Below are 23,820 nucleotides of genomic sequence, written 5' to 3'. Positions count from 1 at the left end.
AGTTATATTTGGACTGTAACTGATATGAAATGTTTGACGTTCTTCTCATTTGCCCTCAAACCTTCCTAATCTACCCCAAATAATGTCGTTTAATACCATTAAAGCCTCTCGAAAACTTCACCATTCCCCTCAAAACAGCTTCAGTTCATCCAAACTTCACCCAAAAACATTCACAAACTGCTCAAACGTTCGAGAAATCTCCAGCTGATCTGGCTGTTTGACTCGAACCCGTGGTCACTCCATCCACGGTTTAGCTTGGTTAGCTGTTTCTAGCCGCTACGTGTGGAGTTCAGTATATATTTAGACTGTAACTGATCTGATGTTGTTTTGTTCTTATCTACTGCCAAATTTTCCAAAAAGCACCTATGCAATCCCAAATCCCGGCAACCTTTCAAACCCTGACCAAACCCACAGACTCCATCACAGCCACCTTTAAAGCTCCGCCTCCTCCAGCTGTTGGAATCAAGTCTGCGGTTTCCTGGTCTACAGTTTATCCAGGTGTAAATTTCCACGTTGACTTTAAAGTTTCTGGAAGCTGTTCTGTAGAGTTATATTTGTGTTCACGTGTTTGATCTGTCATGTTGCCTCCATCCCATCTGCCAGTTTTTTAGAAACACTTTTCAGTTTTAGTGGTTAAGTGAAACACCAGCGTTGTCCTTGGCTAGAGGCGAGGCTCTCCTCAACATGCTTTAGTGTGTGTAGAGCAAGCATTTGTGTGTGTGTGTGTGTAGAGCGTGTATGTGTGTGTGTGTGTGTAGGAGCAAGTGTGTGGTGTTATGTGGTTCACATTGGTCATTAAAACTCCCTTTGAAAACAAAGCCACGCTAAACCTGCTAGCTCGTCTCCACACTTGTTTCTCTGGAGCGTAACAGACAGCTGTAAACAAACCTGAGCTATAAAACCTTCCAAACTGCTAATGTAATCATAATTTCTGGGGTTAACGGGGTTCCCCGAGAGCTCTCACATGTTCTCCCTATGTTTCCTGGCAGCATTTTCGCTTGACATGTGTTTGCCTCATGTAGAAATCCTGAGAAGAAATAAATAACATTTTAATCTTATTAGGCTGCAGCGTGTGAGATCTCCACGTGTGAGAGCTCAGTGCAGCGTGTGAGAGCTCAGTGTGTGAGAGCGCAACATGTGAGTGTGAGCGGACTGTGTGAGAGTGCAACATGCGAGAGTGAGAGCACAGTGTGTGAAAGCGCAGTGCAATGTGTAAGAGGTTTGTGTGCGAGTGCAGCATGTGAATGCCCAGTGTGTGAGAGTGCAGTGTGTGAGAGTGCAGCATGTGAGAGCCCAGTGTGTGAGAGTATAGTGTGTGAGAGCCCAGTGCATGAGAGTGCAGCGTGTGACAGTGCAATGTGAGAGCCCAGTGTGTGAGTGTGCAGCGTGTGAGAGTGCAGCATGTGAGAGCCCAGTGTGTGAGTGTGCAGCGTGTGAGTGTGCAGCGTGTGAGAGTGCAGCATGTGAGAGCCCAGTGTGTGAGTGTGCAGCATGTGAGAGTGCAGCATGTGAGAGCCCAGTGTGTGAGTGTGCAGCGTGTGTGAGTGTGCAGCGTGTGAGAGTGCAGCATGTGAGAGCCCAGTGTGTGAGTGTGCAGCATGTGAGAGCCCAGTGTGTGAGTGTGCAGCGTGTGAGAGTGCAGCATGTGAGAGCCCAGTGTGTGAGTGTGCAGTGTGTGAGAGTGCAGCATGTGAGAGCCCAGTGTGTGAGTGTGCAGCATGTGAGAGCCCAGTGTGTGAGTGTGCAGTGTGTGAGAGTGCAGCATGTGAGAGCCCAGTGTGTGTGTGCAGTGTGTGAGAGTGCAGCATGTGAGAGCCCAGTGTGTGAGAGTGCAGCATGTGAAAGTGCAGCATGTGAGAGCTCAGTGTGTGAGTGTGCAGTGTGTGAGAGTGCAGCATGTGAGAGCTCAGTGTGTGAGAGTGCAGCATGTGAGAGCCCAGTGTGTGAGTGTGCAGTGTGTGAGAGTGCAGCATGTGAGATCCCAGTGTGTGAGTGTGCAGCATGTGAAAGTGCAGCATGTGAGAGCTCAGTGTGTGAGAGTGCAGCATGTGAGAGTCCAGTGTGTGAGAGTGCAGCATGTGAGAGCTCAGTACATGAGAGTGCAACCTGTGAGAGTGCAGCGTGTGAGAGCCCAGTGTGTGAGAGTGCAACCTGTGAGAGTGCAGCGTGTGAGAGCCCAGCATGTGAGAGTGCAGCGTGTGAGAGCCCAGCATGTGAGAGTGCAGCGTGTGAGAGCCCCAGAGTTAAAATGAAAGCAGAAATATTAACAGCTCCTTTAATAATAAACTGTTGTTGTGAGAGTTGTAGAATCTGCTTCATTCATTCAGCTGTAAAATTGTAGCTTAATGACGTCATTTCTCACCTTTTTTCCTCTTTAGACTCGCTGAAGTGTGTGTGTGTGTGTGAGAGGTGATGTGGTGTGACTGCTCAGAGTGAGTACAGGGGGATACTGAAGCTCTGATGTAAAACTGATTTGTGTCAAGAAACGAGGCAAGGTTGTGATGGTAGTAGGATTTATTGCGTAGCTGGACTTCACCACAATGGAGGAAAAACACAACAAATAAACATTTAAACCCCAAATGATGTGAAAAAAACATCGTAAAGGAAATGCGATTCTCTATGAGCTTCTGCTGCTTTAGTCTTTATTTGTCGGTTAATATTTAATTCATTAAAAAATTTCCCCCCTTTTTGCTTTCTCCCTTTTCCCCTCAGAGTGAACTGAAGGTTCCACAGAAGTCCCGACTGAAGAAGTGTTATGAAGAAGTGTTTTAAAGGTGTAACTACATAACATCTAGATACAGAACATCTAGGAGTCTGACAGCGAGAAAACAGGAAGAGCTTTTCTCTGAAACACTCCTTCTTCTTCTTCTTCTTCTTCTTCCTGCTGTGTCTCTAAACACTTTCCCAGGGTTGTTAGCATGCTAGGCGTCCGCTCCCTGGCCTGCTCGCAGCTTCAGCTGATTTATTCTAGCATCAGGCCAAATTGTGATGAATTGTATTTGTTCAAGAGAGGCAACTTAAACTGATTACAGTAATGCTGACCATTTAAACTGCAACCTCCACAACGTCCTCCATCATTCCTGAGCTAAACCAACAGAAAAGAACAAGCACAACAACTAGGTGGAACTCCAGTAAAGAATCTTTAATTACTCTATAAATATTATTTTTTTAAATTCAGCATACAAAAAGGACAGTATGTACATCCACAGATAAGTGGTTCATGATGTGGCGCTGATGAAGGGTTTTTTTTTTTTTTTTTTTGGCTTTTTTTTTCACGTGCATTAAAATCTCGGAATAAAAACACGTAGAGTCCGAGCATCCTGCTGAGGATAAATATATAAATGCGGATGTTTTCTCCCATTAAAATCATATTTGTGGACGACTCAGACAAGTTCACGTCTGGTTCAGTCTCTCTCCTTCTTCCATTAAACTCTCGCATTCTTGCAAAAATAAAATAAAATAAAAAAACAAAGCACCGTCTCCCAAAGCGTGCTAATTTCCCAGAAATCGAAACTGCAATCCAGTTGAAGCGTGTCGGTTTCCTGAAGAGCGATCCAGATGAGGGAGGAGGCACCGCTACAGAGCCACCATCAGGAACACACACACACGGGAACAGTCAGGAACACACAAACACACACACACACACAAAGGATCGCACACACAGGAACAGTCGGAACACACACTCGGGAACACAGACAAAGACACACAGGAACACACACACGGGAGCAGTCAGGAACACACACTCAGGAACGCACACACTCATACACAGGAACACACAGGAACAGTCAGGAACACACACAGACAGGAACAGTCAAGAACACACACTCAGGAACATGCACACTCATATACATGAACACACACACAGGAACAGTCAGGAACCCACACTCACACAGACTCAGGAACACACACAGACACACACACACAGACTCAGGAACACACACAGACACACACACACAGACACACATGGGAAGAGTCTGGAAAACACACACATACTCAGAAACACACACATGGGAATGGTCAGTAACACACACTCAGGAACACACAGACACACACTCACACATACACACTCAGGAAGCTGCTCAAAGTTTAAAACCTGTGTAAAATTCTCTGTAGATCAACAAACCAAAAAAAAAAGACATCTGATCTCTGGTTTGTTTTTTTCACTAAATCCTGAAAAGCAGACTTGAGTGTGAACGCAGTGTGAATGCAGTGTGAACGCAGTGTGAATGCAGCAGACAGAAACCCTGTGTGTCAGAGGGACAGAGTTTCTCTCAGGAGGAGTTCAGTCTTTGAGAATGAAGTGAAATGTGAAGTGAAAGTAGTCCGATCTCTGGGCTCGGGTTTTCTTTGCAATATTTATACTAAAAAATAAAAATAAAGCTTTTCATTTAGAATATCATATAAGAAAATAAACTCTTGATATTCTGATTAACAGATGCTTTAAAACAACAACAACAACAACATGACACTGTTCTCTTCAGGACTGACGGATGGTGTACAGAAAATGTGTGATGTTAATAAAAAACCTGGAGTACTGTATAAAAATAAACCTCCAGATGATGTGATGATGAGTCCAGGAGCTGGAGCTTCCTAAAATGCAGGATGGTCCGGTCAGTGGGTTGGTCAGAAAATATAAAAAAAAAAAAGAGCTGAAGAGAAACGATGAGTTTCTGTGTAGTGCTTTTGGTTAAAGACGGATGATCAGAGCTCCTGATGCAGAAGTGTGTGTGTGTGTGTGTGTGTGTGTGTGTGTGTGTGTGAGAGCCTCATTTACACACGTATCTCTCTACAGTCCTCTCACACTTCTTACAGGTGACGTAGCAGCACCAGTGGTACTTGCAGTGGCATCGCTCCACCACCTTCTCCGTGTAGGGGTTGTAGCCTCGGCCGCAGCACATCAGGTCACAGCTGTCGCTCCCGCTCGACGTCTTGTTGCACTGCCTGCGGTACCAGGAACACACACACACACACACGAGAAGAGCCGTTAGATATCAGCGCAACACGCTCCCGAAACACACGACTCCAAAACATCGTCTTCAGGCCAAGTTCCTGTCCGAACCTGCAGCCAAATTCTGAAGCGGTTGGCAGGAAGCTCAGTACTTCCATCATCTACGGCTCATAAGAGGAGCAGCGCGATGACATCATCACCAGAGCCAGCGCCGGGCCGTGTCCCAAATTACACATCAGCGCACTAAAGAGCAGATGAAAATAATAGGACAGCTCAGGTTACCATCGTTAGCTGCTTTCCACCGTGTCACGCAGCAGAACCCGGGAAAATTCCCCTTATTCCGAGTAGCAGCTTTAATCTAACGTCAGCTAGCGTTAGCAGCGTGTAGCTAGTTCGGAATCTTTAACAGAGCTGAAGCGGGCGGTGAAGTTTAGAAGCCAGAATTCATTATAAGTGAAATATACGCTAATGTTTTCTATTTTAAGAACCGATCTGCTTGGATATGTGGAACGTTTATGTAGATGGAGCCACACTTCCATATTTGGTCAGAAGAATCGAGTGTGTCATTAAAATAAAATTAAATTAAATTTTAAAAAAAATTTCTGGGAATGATGTGCGTTAAGATTTTTTATAAAGTCAGAAGAATTCTCTGCTACTTCACTGACTAGCAAACGAAAACTGTCTGATAATATTAGAAGAGAATCTACCGAACCATGAATCAAGGCAACAAAGAAAAGCTAAGCTGTGTATCATGTAACTCTGTAGCTCGTTAGCTAACCGTATCCGTCATTCAGCCAACTAACATACTGCGAACTAGCAACATTAGAAGCTTGAGCTGTATGTCGCTAGATCACTGAGCGCTAACAACCTAGCATGCTAATGTTCAGAATGTTGTCCAGCTGCATGAAAGACAAAAGAAATGAAGCTAATCGTTAACTAGGAAGCTAATCATTAGCTGTGTTAGAAATGCAGTAGCTAGTGAATGTGTGTGTTGTGCATTCTGGGTAAATTTCATGTCTGGAGAATGAATATGAGCTGTTCCTCCTCCTCCTCCTCCTCCTTCCTCAGTGTTTAAAACTCTGGGTTGTTGTAAAATTAAATCCTGGACACTGAACCTCCACAAAGTGTCAGAGGCTTGATTCGGTGTCCAGGACGACGAGCAGGACTGCATTCTGAAGCCCGAGGCAGCTAAAGTGAGCAGAGAAAAGCAGAGTCATAAATCACTCTCAGGCTCCTCGCCATGACCGCATTGTTTTATAATTGTGCGCCGTAATGACCTGTGTGCTGAAAGAGAGACGGGGAGAGAGAGAGAGAGAGAGGGGTGAGGAATGCTGTTATTTAAAACTGAGACAGCTCTAACTGAAGCTAAAAGCTCTGTCACATGGCTGCTTTGTGTCCTGAGTAGAACAGAAGATAGTCTATTAGCACACACTAAAAAATGCAGTTATTTGGTCATTATTGGTATTTTGAGGACTTCTACTTGTTCACTGTTTACTCGTTAGCTTTAACACTGAAAAAGCACGCTAAACGTAAATAAAGCTTTCTGCTATCTGTTCTTTATTTCAGCTGTTTATCAGTCTGTTTGTTTTTGTGGTCGCTAATCTGATACACAAGCAGCTAATTACCCTATTAGCCAAATGTTAGCTGTAATTAGCAAATGCTTGCTAAAATCTCCAGTGTTCCTGTGCGGCTGGTTTTTGTACAGAGATACTGATACTGATCATATCTGAGCCTCAGGATGTTTTTCAGGCTTCACTTTAAAACCTCGTGCTAAAGACAGGACACGAACGAGTGAGTGTGCTTGCTAGTCAGGAAGAGACCGGATAAGTGCACACTACACCTCGTCACTCAATCTCCTGAGCTGAATCGACACTGCAGCTAAGTTTATACAAGACCGTGAGATAAGTAGCGCCGCTGTTTCTGAACGAACGAGATGCAGAAACACTGAATGGAAATGAGAGGAAGAGGAGTGTCAAATGTCTCCGTTCTCCTGAGACCCTCACTGTTACCCCCTCACTGTTACCTCCTCACAATAACACCCTTACTGTTACCCCTCACTGTTACATCCTCACAATCACACCCCTACTGTTACCCCCTCACAATCAAACCCTCACCGATACCCCCTTACTCTTACCTACTCTCTGTCACACTCTTACGGTTACCCACTCACTGTTACTCACTTACTGTTACACACTCACACCCTCACAGTCTCACCCTCATTGTTACTCCCTTATACTCACACCCTCACTGTCTCACCCTCACTGTTACCCCCTTACACTCACATCTTCACTGTCATAGCCTCACTGTCTCACCCTTAATGTTACACACTCACTGTTACACACTCACTCCCTTACTGTCTCACCCTCATTGTTATACACTCATACCCTCATTGTTACACACTCACTGTCTCACCCTCACTGTTACACACTCACACCATCATTGTTACACACTCACACCCTCATTGTTACACACTCACCATCACTGTTTCACCCTCACTGTTACACACTCACAACCTCATTGTTACACACTCACTGTCTCACCCTCACTGTTACACACTCACACCATCATTGTTACACACTCACACCCTCATTGTTACACACTCACCATCACTGTTTCACCCTCACTGTTACACACTCACAACCTCATTGTTACACACTCACTGTCTCACCCTCACTGTCTCACTGTTACACACTCACTGTCTCACCCTCACTGTTACACACTCACACCCTCATTGTTACACACTCACCATCACTGTTTCACCCTCACTGTTACACACTCACAACCTCATTGTTACACACTCACTGTCTCACCCTCACTGTCTCACTGTTACACACTCACTGTCTCACCCTCACTGTTACACACTCACACCCTCATTGTTAAACACTCACTAACTCACCCTTACTGTTACACACTCACACCCTCATGGTTACACACTCACTGTTCCACACTCACTGTTACCCCCTTACTGTTGCCCCCTCATTGTTACACACTCACACCCTCACTTACACACTAGGCAGAACCACTGCGTGACTGAAAACACTCACCTATATATACACCAAGAGAACTTATCTCTGTGTGTGTTCTTGTGTGTGTATTGTCCTGTGTGGGTGTTGTGTGGTTATTCTGCTACACATGAGTGGAACTACACTCAGGAACTCTGAGGAACTCTGATATTGTGTGTGACTTCCAGCATTTACTTCTCTTTCATTTGTCGAGATCTCCAGAACTCTTGGCACCTCTGCCAAAACAACAACAACAACAACCTAAGCAGCTCTATCAATAACCACTATTGATGATTATTACTGAAGAAAAGAGTATAAATGATGAAGCAGCAGTGTGTCGGTGGAAAAGGAGCAGGATTTAGTGTTTTTGTGACTGTTTTTGTGATGTTTGGTGGAGTTCTTCTGACCTCCACAGACCTGCTATACGATCCTCATTATGTTCATCTCGTTTAATTTTACTGTGCCAAGCAGAAAAAAAGAGTGGATACTAAAAAAATTCCTTTTCCAGTATGAATCTTTATGATCCGGACTCGGGTTTATTCTGCAGAACTTTACACCACCGAGACGATGTCCAGGTCAACAACATGAAGTGAAAGTGTCTCTTTGGGGTTGAGCAGTGACCCAGACAGGAAGGTTTCAGGATGCGAGTATGAAAGAATTAATTAATGGAAGCCGTCTGCATCTGATTCTCAGGCCTCTGAAACGGCTCCGGCGAGAATCTGGCAGCGTGCGCTGTGTGTGTTAGTCGCCTTAATCTCAGCCAGCCGTTTCCTCCAAGGCCCCGATATCAGCAGAAAGCTTTTGGCTCCCTGAATAGCTGCATTACTCAAACACACACACACATACACACACATACACACACACACACACACACACATACACTCACACACAAACTCAGTGAGATAACACACAGAGAGGCTGCAGCCATGTCAGAGGCACGTGCACACCAAACGCTAATTCTAACACGTGAAAGCTGACAGCTGGACGTTCAGCTTACAGGAAAAATTTCCTTCACCACTAAATGGAAAGCCTTTGAGTGCAGAAAGATCCAGAGAAAAGTTCCAGAACAGGGGATTAGTTTTCATACCCAAAAGACTCAAATTAAAACTGCATGTTTGCACACACTCAGCCAAAAAGCTCACAACAAACCCAGAGCCAAACTTGCTTATTTTATCCTCTTATCTTTGCTCTCAAGATAAAACAGACCCTCGTTGTTGCAGCTTTACCACCATCGGAGAATTTTCCTGGACATAGTGGATAACTCGAGGCGTCTCACCTGTCCTGAGTGCCGACAGATCCCATCTTATCGTTCTTGGTGCAGAAGTCAGGTGAGCTCTGTAGGTACACCAGCTCGTTCTCTCGCACCGGTCGCACATCGATGTCTTTGGGGACGAGCTGTTTACGTGTCCCTTGTGGCTGGTGCTTCACTCTGGTGGCCGACAGGTACTTCACCTTTAGGTCCTGAGCAATTTCCTTCAGGTCCTGTAGACCTCGCCAACAGGTTCGGATGGAGCAGGAGCCTGAGACGCCGTGACACTTACATTTCATCACCAGCGCATCCTTGAGTGCCTGAGGGGAGACACGGAGGAGGAGTTACTGCAGTAAATGATGAAAAGAAAGGTGAGAAAGGTAAAAGATGAGGTTTGGTGTAACAGGTGAGATTTTGTGAGGTTTGGTGTAACAGGTGAGGTTTGGTGTAACAGGTGAGGTTTTGTGAGGTTTGGTGTAACAGGTGAGGGTTGGTGAGGTTTGGTGTAACAGGTGAAGTTTGGTTTCACAGGTGAGGGTTGGTGAGGTTTGGTGTAACAGATGAAGTTTGGTTTCACAGGTGAGGGTTGGTGTTAAAGGATAGATTTGGTGTAACAGGTGAGGTTTGGTGAGGTTTTGTGTAACAGGTGAGGTTTTGTGAGGTTTGGTGTTAAACGTGAGGTTTGGTGTAACAGGTGAGGTTTGGTGAGGTTTTGTGTAACAGGTGAGGTTTTGTGAGGTTTGGTGTTAAACGTGAGGTTTGGTGTAACAGGTGAGGTTTGGTGTTAAACGTGAGGTTTGGTAAGGTTTGGTGTAACAGGTGAGGTTTGGTGCTAAAGGTGAAGTTTGGTGTAACAGGTGAGATTTGGTGTAACAGGTTAGGTTTGGTGTTAAACGTGAGGTTTGGTGTAACAGGTGAGGTTTGGTGTCAAACGTGAGGTTTGGTAAGGTTTGGTGTAACAGGTGAGGTTTGGTGTTAAACGTGAGGTTTGGTGTAACAGGTGAGGTTTGGTGAGGTTTTGTGTAACAGGTGAGGTTTTGTGAGGTTTGGTGTTAAACGTGAGGTTTGGTGTAACAGGTGAGGGTTTGTGAGGTTTGGTGTTAAAGGTGAGGTTTGGTGTTAAAGGTGAGGTTTGGTGTAACAGGTGAGGGTTTGTGAGGTTTGGTGTTAAAGGTGAGGTTTGGTGAGGTTTTGTGTAACAGGTGAGGTTTTGTGAGGTTTGGTGTTAAACGTGAGGTTTGGTGTAACAGGTGAGGTTTGGTGTTAAACGTGAGGTTTGGTAAGGTTTGGTGTAACAGGTGAGGTTTGGTGCTAAAGGTGAAGTTTGGTGTAACAGGTGAGATTTGGTGTAACAGGTTAGGTTTGGTGTTAAACGTGAGGTTTGGTGTAACAGGTGAGGTTTGGTGTCAAACGTGAGGTTTGGTAAGGTTTGGTGTAACAGGTGAGGTTTGGTGTTAAACGTGAGGTTTGGTGTAACAGGTGAGGTTTGGTGAGGTTTTGTGTAACAGGTGAGGTTTTGTGAGGTTTGGTGTTAAACGTGAGGTTTGGTGTAACAGGTGAGGGTTTGTGAGGTTTGGTGTTAAAGGTGAGGTTTGGTGTTAAAGGTGAGGTTTGGTGTAACAGGTGAGGGTTTGTGAGGTTTGGTGTTAAAGGTGAGGTTTGGTGTAACAGGTGAGGTTTGGTGTTAAAGGTGAGGTTTGGTGTAAAAGGTGAGGTTTGGTGTAACAGGTGAGGTTTGGTGTAACAAGTGAGGGTTTGTGAGGTTTGGTGTTAAAGGTGAGGTTTGGTGTAACAGGTGAGGTTTGGTGTTAAAGGTGAGGTTTGGTGTAACAGATGAGATGTTGTTACCTGTCGTCCCACTTCACTGTTGTGCAGGTGCATTAGTTTGTTTGGGTGTGAAAGCCCAGTTTTCTTCTTCATCTTCATGGGAGCATCTGAGAACTTTGATCCCATGACGAGGCCAAAGTGGAGGTTGTCGGCACAGCCGCCCCACCTGTGCCCAGGCTCGAGGGGGTCACCTGGGATCGGGCCGCAGGTACACAGCCTCAGATCTCCGCTGGTGCACGCTCGGGCGATGGTGTGGCTGATAGCTGCGGCAGAGAGAGCGTACACGAACGCAGACTCCCTCGTTCCTGACGGAGACACAGAGCAGTGTTCACAGGTCAACTTCCAACTTGTTTTGAGAACAAGACGATGAGCTAAATCAGAGCTTCAGAGAGAAAGAAGCACGTCTGAAATGACTGACCAAATGACCTGGACGCTGCATGAGATGATTAGCTGTAACAGCGTAGCATAGTGTTACTGATCCAACAGTTTCTGATTTTTCTCACAGGCTCATTTTAACCGCCAAAATATCAAAGTCTTCTGTCTAACAGCAGCTTTGCCTCAAGACGAATGAGAGAAATGAGAAATGTGTGTCTCATCTTTCAGCTTTGATGGAATTCAGTGCGACTGATACTGAGATCATGCTGCTGTTAAATCCCACAGGACACAAAGCAGACAGTCTCTCAGCTAGCAAAGAGTTTATTTAGCACATCACTAGACATGCTCAGTGTGTGAAGTCTGCTTAAACAGTGCATAGGTCAGTTTAAAGTATGATTAATATTGAGTAATATTATTACTATTAGTGGTATTAGTATTAGGCAGGGTATTGAGTATTGAGTAATGGTGTTAGTGTTAGTATAGCTGGTGTGCTGTAGAGTAAAGAGATGGCGGATCTGAAGGCTTTCTGCAGCTTCCATGATTTTAACATCACAACACTGTGTCCTGCAGCTCAGCTAAGACTCCCCTCAGCGTCTTTGTGCTCAAGTTCATTACTGAAGAGCAGAACAGTAAACAACCTGAAGCAGACCTCAAACAGACACAGCAGTAAAATCCCTCCTCCAGACTGCGTGGGATCTGAGCCCCGTTACAGCACATCATCTGAGCAGAAAGAACGCCATTGTTCACCATCATGAGGAACATGGACACTTCACTGAAACATGGCTTCATCAAACGCAGCTCAGAGCTCCTCAACTCTGAACTCAGGAGGAAGATGAGAGGTCTTTAATCCTGCAGTGAAGAGTGAGAGGAATCCTCACACTGTGTACAAGTAAGTGTTAAACCTCAGTGACAGCAAGTAAACCAGCACTGAACCAGATCTAAATCAGCTCTAAACCAGCACTGAACCAGATCTAAACCAGCACTAAACCAGATCTAAACCAGTTCTAAACCAGCACAGAACCAGATCTAAACCAACTCTAAACCAGCACAGAACCAGATCTAAACCAGTTCTAAACCAGCACTAAACCAGATCTAAACCAGTTCTAAACCAGCACAGAACCAGATCTAAACCAGCACTAAACCAGCACTAAACCAGCACTAAGCAAGATCTAAACCAGCACAGAACCAGATCTAAACCAACTCTAAACCAGCACTAAACCAGTTCTAAACCAGCACTGAACCAGATCTAAACCAGCTCTAAACCAGCACTAAACCTGCTCTAAACCAGCACTAAGCCAGATCTAAACCAGCACAAGGCCAGATCTAAACCAACTCTAAACCAGCACTAAACCAGATCTAAACCAGTTCTAAACCAGCACTGAACCAGGTCTAAACCAGCTCTAAACCAGTTCTAAACCAGCAGAGAACCAGATCTAAACCAGCTCTAAACCAGCACTAAACCAGCTCTAAACCAGCACTAAACCAGATCTAAACCAGCACAGAACCAGATCTAAACCAACTCTAAACCAGCACTAAACCAGTTCTAAACCAGCACTGAACCATCTCTAAACCAGCTCTAAACCAGCACTAAACCAGCTCTAAACCAGCACTAAGCCAGATCTAAACCAGCACAGAACCAGATCTAAACCAACTCTAAACCAGCACTAAACCAGCTCTAAACCAGCACTAAGCCAGATCTAAACCAGCACTGAACCAGCTCTAAACCAGCACTAAACCGGCTCTAAACCAGCACAGAACCAGATCTAAACCACCACTAAACCAGCTCTAAACCAGCACTAAACCGGCTCTAAACCAGCACTTAAACCAGTACTAAACCAGCTCTAAACCGAGTTTCCTTATAGAACCTTCAGGTTTGTATCAGTTGGACTCACATCAGCTGGAAGCTGTGTTTGGTCACTGAAACTGAAATCGGGTATGATGAAGGAATTTGAGATTAGATGTGTAACTCTGACCTCTCTCCAGGTCTGGGAGATATTTGGGAGCGTCGATGGATGAGCAGTTCCAGCGCATGTCAGTGAATGTTTTCTGACACGTCTTTTTGACCTCACGTGCGGCCTGGACGATGACCTGCATGAGCTCCAGGTTAGTGCGGCAGAGCTGAGCCTGTGAGGGAACCAGGCCAGGGAGAGTCTTACACTGCTGCGTCTTATTAATGTGCTCCGATGTCTGGGATACAGCCCTGAAACACACACACACACACACACAACATGAAATAAACCACAGAGCAAACATCAGTTTTATGTTACTCAGTAAACTGAGATAATGCATATACTGTATATGAGATTAAAAGTAACATTAAATCAAATAAATAAATCCTAATAACTAGAAGCTTAGAAAATAAATTAAAGTAAAAAGAAAGAAATAAAAGATTTATGTTAGATTTTTAATATTTTAATCAATATCTCCATCTGCTGTCATGTGATTTAAAGATTTTGCTTTTATTTATTTTATTTTTATTTTTTTTATTAAAAATGCATAAATTAAACCTAAATCCTTTGATTGGTCACTAAATAGGTTTTAGTCCAGCTTTAGTTCAGATGTTTATAATTTAACTGCAGACATTATAATTTCATAAAAAATACATAACTCTGCTGCATTATCTGATTTATTAACCATTTAGGATGGAGCGTTGTCCTTTTCCGTGTGTGATGTGAAGTTAGATGTTTTATGCTGTTTTTCTCATAGGCATGGGAAGGTTAATCAATTTTCTGTGAATTTTCTGCGTGGGTAATTAGTTCCTCGTAAATGTTTTAAACAGAGCTGAAACGCCGCTACACTGACTTGTTTTCGTGCATCTCGTCACTTTAACATCCTCCAGATGTGATTTACAACCAACAGGATTGTGACACGGAGCCCGAGCTGCTCTTGTACGTCTCTGGGTCACGCATGAGAGATATGATAAAGTGCAGGAAGGAGGAGGACGTGGCGTCACCGGCACACGGGATAATAACGCCAATGTTTTGGCGTCGTTAGCAGGGAGATCTGGCAGGAAGAGGATGGGATACTGATTGCCAGTGGAAAGAAGGGCTTTTTCCCAGCGGGTCTGGCGGAACGGCTGTGAGCCGATGCCAGAGGTTTCAATTCATCCACATGTGAATCTCTTCCAAAGCTTTAACCCTCCACACCACTCGCACTGTTCCTCCTGATTACTAACATGAAGCTCACACAGCTGGACTGTGTTTAGAAAACGCTAATTATATCGTGAACGATTATGGCTGAGATCGCTAAATCACATTAAAAAAACATTTCATTAAAAAAACATTTTAAACAAAAATTCTCAGGAGTTTAAAGAGCAGCATGAACACACACAGAGACTCAGAGCCCTGAAGACTGCTTTAAATTACATTTTAATTATTACATCTATTACATCTATTACAATTACATCTATGGTTACTTTTGCTTTATACCCCCTGTCTCTGTCTCACACACACATTTACACACACACACATACACCCACACATGCACACTCATGTACACACACTCTTGTAGACTCACACAGACACACACACACTCATGTACACACACATAAACTCATATACACTCAAACACACTCACATACACACACGCATATACACTCAGACACACTCATGTACACACACTCATGTACACACACACGTACACACACGCATATACACTCAGACACACTCATGTACACACACACACACACACACATGTACACACACGCATATACACTCAGACACACTCATGTGCACACACACACATGTACACACATGCATATACACTCAGACACACTCATGTACACACACACGCATATACACTCAGACATACTCATGTACACACACACACATGTACACACATGCATATACACTCAGACACACTCATGTACACACACACACACACGCATATACACTCAGACATACTCATGTACACACACACACATGTATATACACTCAGACACATTCATGTACACACACACACACACGCATATACACTCAGACATACTCATGTACACACACACACATGCATATACACTCAGATATACTCATGTACACACACACACACACATATGTATATACACTCAGACATACTCATGTACACACACACACACACATATGTATATACACTCAGACATACTCATGTACACACACACACACACATATGTATATACACTCAGACATACTCATGTACACACACACACACACACATATGTATATACACTCAGACATACTCATGTACACACACACACACACATATGTATATACACTCAGACATACTCATGTACACACACACACACACACACACATATGTATATACACTCAGACATACTCATGTACACACACACACACACACACATATGTATATACACTCAGACATACTCATGTACACACACACACACACACACACACATGTATATACACTCAGATATACTCATGTACACACACACACACACATATGTATATACACTCAGACATACTCATGTACACACACACACATGTATATACACTCAGATATACTCATGTACACACACACACACACACATGTATATACACTCAGACATACTCATGTACACACACACACACACACACATGTATATACACTCAGACATACTCATGTACACACACACACACACACACACACACATGTATATACACTCAGACATACTCATGTACACACACACACACGCATATACACTCAGACATACTCATGTACACACACACACATGTATATACACTCAGACATACTCATGTACACACACACACACACGCATATACACTCAGACATACTCATGTACACACACACACACGCATATACACTCAGACATACTCATGTACACACACACACATGTATATACACTCAGACATACTCATGTACACACACACACACACGCATATACACTCAGACATACTCATGTACACACACACACACGCATATACACTCAGACATACTCATGTACACACACACACATGTATATACACTCAGACATACTCATGTACACACACACACACACGCATATACACTCAGACATACTCATGTACACACACACACACACACATGTATATACACTCAGACACACTCATGTACACACACACACACACAGCAGTGTTCGTGAGAATCAGTCTGCTCCACGCGCACCTTTCACCTGTTTTGGATTAGGAACGAGGGGCCGCCGCTTTCTGCCCCCATGATAAGCTGTGACCCACAGACCCCCCCCACGCCCCAACCCCCCCCCCCCCTTCACCCACACACACACAGAGTTAGATTTGCAGGTGTTTATGGCAGCATGTGGTTTGTGTTGTGCTCGGTGCTTTAGCAGGCCGACGCCCATCATGTCACAAACATTCCACTTTATATTCCAGCTTCACAGATTTTCACATTGTTTTGCTTTTATAAATCATTATAAATCATTATGAAAGATTATGATTCATTATGAAACATTATAAATCATTATAAATCATTTAGGTGCTGAAATGGGTTCCAGATGTTTAACGCTTTGTTCACAAAGATAAATCTCAGCAACTTGCTTTACTTTCTTTTTTCCACAAAAACCAGACTCTGAAATATTAAATATAAATAATCCTAAAGAATAAAGAAACAATAAACACTTCTAATTTTAATAATTCATGATATTATCAGGATGCTGTGTATAAAAATCTGCTCTAAGAAATATAAAGTAAACGCTTTAATCCTCGAGTAGCACTCGCTGTTAGACTCAGTGTTAGTTTTCATTAGAGTTAGTTATCAATAGTGTTAGTTATCATTAGTGTAAGTTATCGTCAGTGTAAGTTATCGTCAGTGTTAGTTATCGTCAGTGTTAGTTATCATTAGTGTTAGTTATCATTAGTGTTAGTTATCGTCAGTGTTAGTTATCATTAGTGTTAGTTATCATTAGTGTTAGTTATCGTTAGTGTTAGTTATCATTAGTGTTAGTTATTGTCAGTTAGTTATTGTTAGTGTTAGTTATTGTTAGTGTTAGTTATCATTAGTGTTAGTTATCGTCAGTTAGTTATTGTCAGTATTAGTTATTGTTAGTGTTAGTTATTGTTAGTGTTAGTTATCATTAGTGTTAGTTATCATCAGTTAGTTATTGTCAGTATTAGTTATTGTTAGTGTTAATTATTGTTAGTGTTAGTTATCATTAGTGTTAGTTATCGTCAGTTAGTTATTGTCAGTATTAGTTATTGTTAGTGTTAGTTATTGTTAGTGTTAGTTATCATTAGTGTTAGTTATCGTCAGTTAGTTATTGTCAGTATTAGTTATTGTTAGTGTTAGTTATTGTTAGTGTTAGTTATCATTAGTGTTAGTTATCGTCAGTTAGTTATTGTCAGTATTAGTTATTGTTAGTGTTAGTTATTGTTAGTGTTAGTTATCATTAGTGTTAGTTATCATCAGTTAGTTATTGTCAGTATTAGTTATTGTTAGTGTTAGTTATTGTTAGTGTTAGTTATCATTAGTGTTAGTTATCGTCAGTTAGTTATTGTCAGTATTAGTTATTGTTAGTGTTAGTTATCATTAGTGTTAGTTATCGTCAGTTAGTTATTGTCAGTATTAGTTATTGTTAGTGTTAGTTATCATTAGTGTTAGTTATCGTCAGTTAGTTATTGTCAGTATTAGTTATTGTTAGCGTTAGTTATCATTAGTGTTAGTTATCATCAGTGTTAGTTATCATTAGTGTTAGTTATCATTAGTGTTAGTTATCGTCAATGTTAGTTATCGTCAGTGTTAGTTATCATTAGTGTTAGTTATCATTAGTGTTAGTTATCATTAGTGTTAGTTATCGTCAGTGTTAGTTATCATCAGTGTTAGTTATTGTTAGTTAGTAATCATTAGTGTTAGTTATCGTCAATGTTAGTTATCGTCAGTGTTAGTTATCATCAGTGTTAGTTATTGTTAGTTAGTTATCATTAGTGTTAGTTATCGTCAATGTTAGTTATCGTCAATGTTAGTTATCATCAGTGTTAGTTATCATCAGTGTTAGTTATTGTTAGTTAGTTATCATTAGTGTTAGTTATCGTTAATGTTAGTTATAATCAGTGTTAGTTATCATTTATGTTAGTTATCATTAGTGTTAGTTATCGTCAATGTTAGTTATTGTTAGTGTTAGTTATCATTAGTGTTAGTTATCATTAGTGTTAGTTATCGTTAGTCTTAGTTATCATTAGTGTTAGTTATCATTAGTGTTAGTTATTGTTAGTGTTAGCTATCATTAGTGTTAGTTATCGTTAGTCTTAGTTATCATTAGTGTTAGTTATCATTAGTGTTAGTTATTGTTAGTGTTAGCTATCATTAGTGTTAGTTATCATTAGTGTTAGTTATCATTAGTGTTAGTTATTGTTATTGTTAGTTATTGTTAGTGTTAGTTATCATTAGTGTTAGTTATCATTAGTCTTAGTTATCATTAGTGTTAGTTATCGTTAGTCTTAGTTATCATTAGTGTTAGTTATCATTAGTGTTAGTTATTGTTAGTGTTAGTTATTGTTAGTGTTAGTTATCATTAGTGTTAGTTATCATTAGTGTTAGTTATTGTTAGTGTTAGTTATCATTAGTGTTAGTTATCGTTAGTCTTAGTTATCATTAGTGTTAGTTATCATTAGTGTTAGTTATCATTAGTGTTAGTTATTGTTAGTGTTAGTTATCATTAGTGTTAGTTATCATCAATGTTAATTATCATTAGTGTTAGTTATCATCAATGTTAATTATCATTAGTGTTAGTTATCATTAGTGTTAGTTATCATTAGTGTTAGTTATTGTTAGTATTAGTTATCATCAGTGTTACTTATCATTAGTGTTAGTTATCATCAATGTTAATTATCATTAGTGTTAGTTATCATCAATGTTAATTATCATTAGTGTTAGTTATCATTAGTGTTAGTTATCATTAGTGTTAGTTATCATCAGTGTTACTTATCATTAGTGTTAGTTATCATCAATGTTAATTATCATTAGTGTTAGTTATCATTAGTGTTAGTTATCATTAGTGTTAGTTATCATCAATGTTAATTATCATTAGTGTTAGTTATCATTAGTGTTAGTTATCATTAGTGTTAGTTAGTTCATCCCTGAGAGTGCACATTATTTAAAATTTATCTGACATCGTCTTTCATCCCCGTTCTCGTGCACTGAACGGGATTATGGGAAATGGGACAAAATGAAGGAACTCTATCATGTGAGCATCACACTCATTACTTTAAAGATGCTGCCTACGTAGGCGCCCTCCTCCTGATTAGAACACAGCTGTAAGTTAGAGAGGGAACTGGAGACACTCACAGCCATCGGATGGCGACGCAGTGCTGAGACAGAGCAAGCGTGAGCAGCGTGACGACGCACACCGGAAACGACACAAACTCGCTCTTCATCTTGATCAGTGGATGAGTCTCGGTGCAGGAAGCTCGCAGTGATGATCACAGGTCAGAGGCCATGACACGGACGGCTTCTCACTTTCTCTATCTCTTCTTCCTCCCTCTGTCTCTCCTGCTCAAAGAGGGAAAAGAGAAACCTTCAGATGTTTAGTTACAATATCTCAGAATCATATGATCAAAGTTTACACCACACTGTAATCTCAAAAACTCAGTCTGCTGTCCAGACACGCCATGCCCAGGATGACTAAACTCCTCCCACTGATCAACACGGTGTCTCGTGTTACCTGTAATTAACTCCAACAGATTTCACTGAGGGAATCGAACATGAGAGACAGAAGAAGAAGAGGTAAGGAAGTGAGAGAGTAAGAAAGTAAAGATGTGAGGAAATGAGAGAGTGAAGAAGTGAGGAAGTGAGAGAGTGAGCTTAAAACAGAGGGGAATTTAAATATGGATCATTTGATGATGTCACTTCTGCACCTACTCATGATACTGTATGAAAACTGGGCCACATTCTTTCAGCATTTATTTATGAAAAAATAAATCTGATCTGAAGTGAGTCACTGAACAATAATCTGGACACTAAACACTATATACAATCTACAAACTCTACACACACTCTATGAACACTCATACTCCTGTACACACTCTACACACACCCTGTACACACTATACACACTCTACACACACCCTGTACACACTATACACACTCTACACACACCCTGTACACACTGTACACACTCTACACACACCCTGTACACACTGTACACACTCTACACACACCCTGTACACACTATACACACTCTACACACACCCTGTACACTCTATACACACTCTACACACACTGTGTACACACTATACACACTCTGCACACACCGTGTACACACTCTGCACACACCCTGTACACACTATACACACTCTGCACACACCCTGTACACACTATACACACTCTGCACACACCCTGTACACACTATACACACTCTACACACACCCTGTACACACTATACACACTCTGCACACACCCTGTACACACTATACACACTCTACACACACCCTGTACACACTATACACACTCTGCACACACCCTGTACACACTATACACACTCTACACACACCCTGTACACACTATACACACTCTGCACACACCCTGTACACACTATACACACTCTACACACACCCTGTACACACTATACACACTCTGCACACACCCTGTACACACTATACACACTCTACACACACCCTGTACACACTATACACACTCTACACACACCGTGTACACACTTTACACACTCTGCACACACCCTGTACACACTATACACACTCTACACACACCCTGTACACACTATACACACTCTGCATACACTATACCTACTCTGTACTCTACGCTCTACTCACGCCGCTTAAACACACTCTACACAGTCTATAAACTCTATACACACTCTATACACTTTGCACACTCTGTACATGAAACACACTCCATGCACATTGTAGTTACCCTTAATGTACACTCTACATACACCCTATACCCACTACACACTCTACACACTCAGCACACACACACTCTGGATGGTTTAGCGGTTGTCTGTGTGGAATGTTTTTTGCGGATCTGAGGAGCTCATTTCTGCATCATGGCTCATTTTCAGCTTGTTGTAAAAGCCTTTTCTCACTCACAGAAATGTCTCGGGTTTAACACACACATAAAGGAGCTCATTAAACACACACATTTACATTTAGCTCTTGTTTATAAACCAGACCTAGGTGTACAATTAGTGCTGTATACCAGCGCAGTGCAAAAACAGCCAGGAACCTCATTTTAATCTGTTTAGTATTTACAGCATTTAAAGTTTCTACATCACTACATCACATGCTCCATTCATCCAGCTCGAGACTGCACAAAACACCTCATTTAATGACTGATTTTGATTCCACACATTCCACCACACACAAACAAAACATTTATTTTATTTTCAGAACATGTGTCTAAATAAAAGGAGAAGCTGTAGTTATATATATGGCTAAATAAATAAATAAATAAATAAATAATATAATAATATTATATTATATTATATTATATTATATTATATTATATTATATTATATTATATTAACACACATCGACTCTTTATCTCTTTATATCTCTATAGTCAAAGCCGTATTTTTATTTTGAGGTTTGTGTCACTTCAGGATTTTGTTTCTAGTGAGAGCTGAAAACGGCAGTAAAAAAATAATCTGTTCTATTCTCTTACTCTATTTTTTTTTTTAGCTTAAACACCTCTAAAATAAATTTTATTTCATTTTTAAGGGTCTTTACAAAATGCAGCTACAGCGTCATGTTATATAATACTGTTCAATAATTATAATAAGCATCTGCGACTCACACACCAATCTGAGTAGTTACTGTAGGCTTATTGTGTGGTTTGGGACGTAGCAGGTAAAAAAATGTGCTCCTGTTGACGGTAAAGAGGCATCGGCTGTGTCCCGAACCACATGCTCCCACACCATAGAGAATGAAAAGAGTAAAACTATTAAACACTTAAACAGCTATTAAATACCATCGTGAGTGATTTTTTTTTTAGTAGCTGTACAGTTTTGGGACGCAGCCGCACACACTTCACTTTCAATCTCAGCCTTTAGCTGCTTTTACACCACAAACCACAAACTAGTGCACTAAAGAGTATAAATAGCTTTACCAGTAATAATTTAATTGTAATGTCCTATAAATTACTATTTAGTAGCCTGTGGCAGGATGTGGTTTGGGACGCAGCCGTCCACCATACACTTTCATCCTCACCTTTTTACGCACCGAACCACATCGAGTATAAATAGCAATGTAAATATATAGAGAAGTCATAGATAAACTGGCTGGTGTGCAATTCTGTAGGGAAGACTGTGGTTTGGGACACAACCGTACAGAGTTCATCTTTAAACTCACTTTTTAGATTTAACACCGCAAAATGTGTTTTATTCATTTTTATTTTTAGTGTGTTTTTAGTAATAAGCATGTAATAAGCAACGTAATAACGCAATAAGTAGTGTTTAATAAGGATAGTGTGTGGTTTGGAACACAGCCACTCAGTTTTTCTATGCTTAAATTATTTTTTAATGCACACAGTAATGTGTTCATATATGCAGTGTGGTTATAAGCAGTAATAAGAGAGTGTAGTATGTAATGAGGTAGCTTGGGACACAGCCACGCACACTATCCGGATTTAATACTCGGTCTATAGAATAAAACACACACTATGTTATTGATGTATGTCTGTGTAAAGTGCATTAATAAAGTGTGCATTAATTTAGTATGTAATATGCAATAGTGTGGATTTGGGACACAACCATGCACACTTGAGTTATATTCTCACCTTACAGCGAGCGGCTGGAGCAGAAACGGCGCGCGCGCGAGACGACGTTTAAATCCGGTCAGTGGGCAAAATCCGGGAGTTAAAGAAAAAAGAAAAAGAACAGAAAAAGTTTTCCTTTATAATCCACTCACAGGTTTAAACCGGGCTAGTGCGCGCGCGTAAATCCGGTCTTCAACCGTGCAACATGTCCGGAAAACGGAACACCGAGCACCATTCTTTACTTTAATCTCCAAATCCTGAAGAGGAACAGCGCGAGCTGGTGCAGTCTCTCTCTCTCTCTCTCTCTCTCTCTCTCTCGTGCAACTAGCCTTGCGCTGCGCGGAATGCGTGTTCTGACCAGACCGACAGCGCGCGCGTACTTTTATATATATAGACACACGCGCGCGCGTGTGGGCCCCCGGCTTTGATCTCTCCCTGACGTCACGTGGGATTTACATAACAAAGTGAGTGCGGCGGCGGACACAGCGCTGAGTCCGACCTGTCATTCCCTTCGCTCGCGCACTTTTCATTTCATTTACATTTCTTTCTTTATTTCATTATTGATTTATTTATTTACTTTTTTTTTTTTTTTTTTTTTACCGTTCGCGTTATGTTTGATGTCACACGCAAATTTGGTTCTAGTATCTACTGAATATTCACATTTTGCATTAATCCGTTTTATTCATTAATCCGTTTTATTCATTAGGGTTAAGTCATGAATAATCAATACACCAAACTTAATAATC

At 41.5% G+C, this 23,820-nt stretch overlaps 1 protein-coding gene across 2 annotated transcripts; it reads right to left on the bottom strand.

Moving 5' to 3' along the window:
- Window positions 1-2,504: 2,504 nt before the first annotated feature.
- Window positions 2,505-23,435, bottom strand: wnt11 (wingless-type MMTV integration site family, member 11). 2 transcript variants are annotated; one of them, XM_058412707.1, is made up of 6 exons: window positions 23,096-23,435; window positions 19,649-19,852; window positions 13,375-13,601; window positions 11,048-11,331; window positions 9,227-9,519; window positions 2,505-4,941 (listed from the first exon to the last, which is right to left on the bottom strand). In XM_058412707.1, the coding sequence occupies exons 2-6, from the start codon at window positions 19,735-19,737 to the stop codon at window positions 4,767-4,769; spliced, it is 1,068 nt and encodes a 355-aa protein (XP_058268690.1). In that variant the 5' UTR covers window positions 19,738-19,852; window positions 23,096-23,435; the 3' UTR covers window positions 2,505-4,766. The 2 variants fall into 2 exon arrangements, with proteins under 2 accessions (XP_058268690.1, XP_058268692.1); XM_058412709.1 differs by having other exon boundaries at window positions 23,101-23,435.
- Window positions 23,436-23,820: the final 385 nt, after the last annotated feature.

Source organism: Hemibagrus wyckioides, linkage group LG16 (genome assembly GCF_019097595.1).
Source record: "Hemibagrus wyckioides isolate EC202008001 linkage group LG16, SWU_Hwy_1.0, whole genome shotgun sequence".
Classification (NCBI taxonomy): domain Eukaryota; kingdom Metazoa; phylum Chordata; class Actinopteri; order Siluriformes; family Bagridae; genus Hemibagrus; species Hemibagrus wyckioides.
Note: the sequence above shows the minus strand (reverse complement) of the source record. Positions and strands in the feature narration are given on the sequence as shown.

What these genes read in the sequence shown, in the direction of transcription:
- wnt11 (XM_058412707.1), bottom strand. Translation starts at nt 19,737, where the DNA reads ATGAAGAGCGAGTTTGTGTCGTTTCCGGTGTGCGTCGTCACGCTGCTC. An exon ending in TGCGTCGCCATCCGATGGCT is followed by an intron (nt 13,602 to 19,648) that starts GTGAGTGTCTCC and finishes TGTGTGTTTCAG; the next exon opens with GGCTGTATCCCAGACATCGG. An exon ending in TCTCCCAGACCTGGAGAGAG is followed by an intron (nt 11,332 to 13,374) that starts GTCAGAGTTACA and finishes TGTCTCCGTCAG; the next exon opens with GAACGAGGGAGTCTGCGTTC.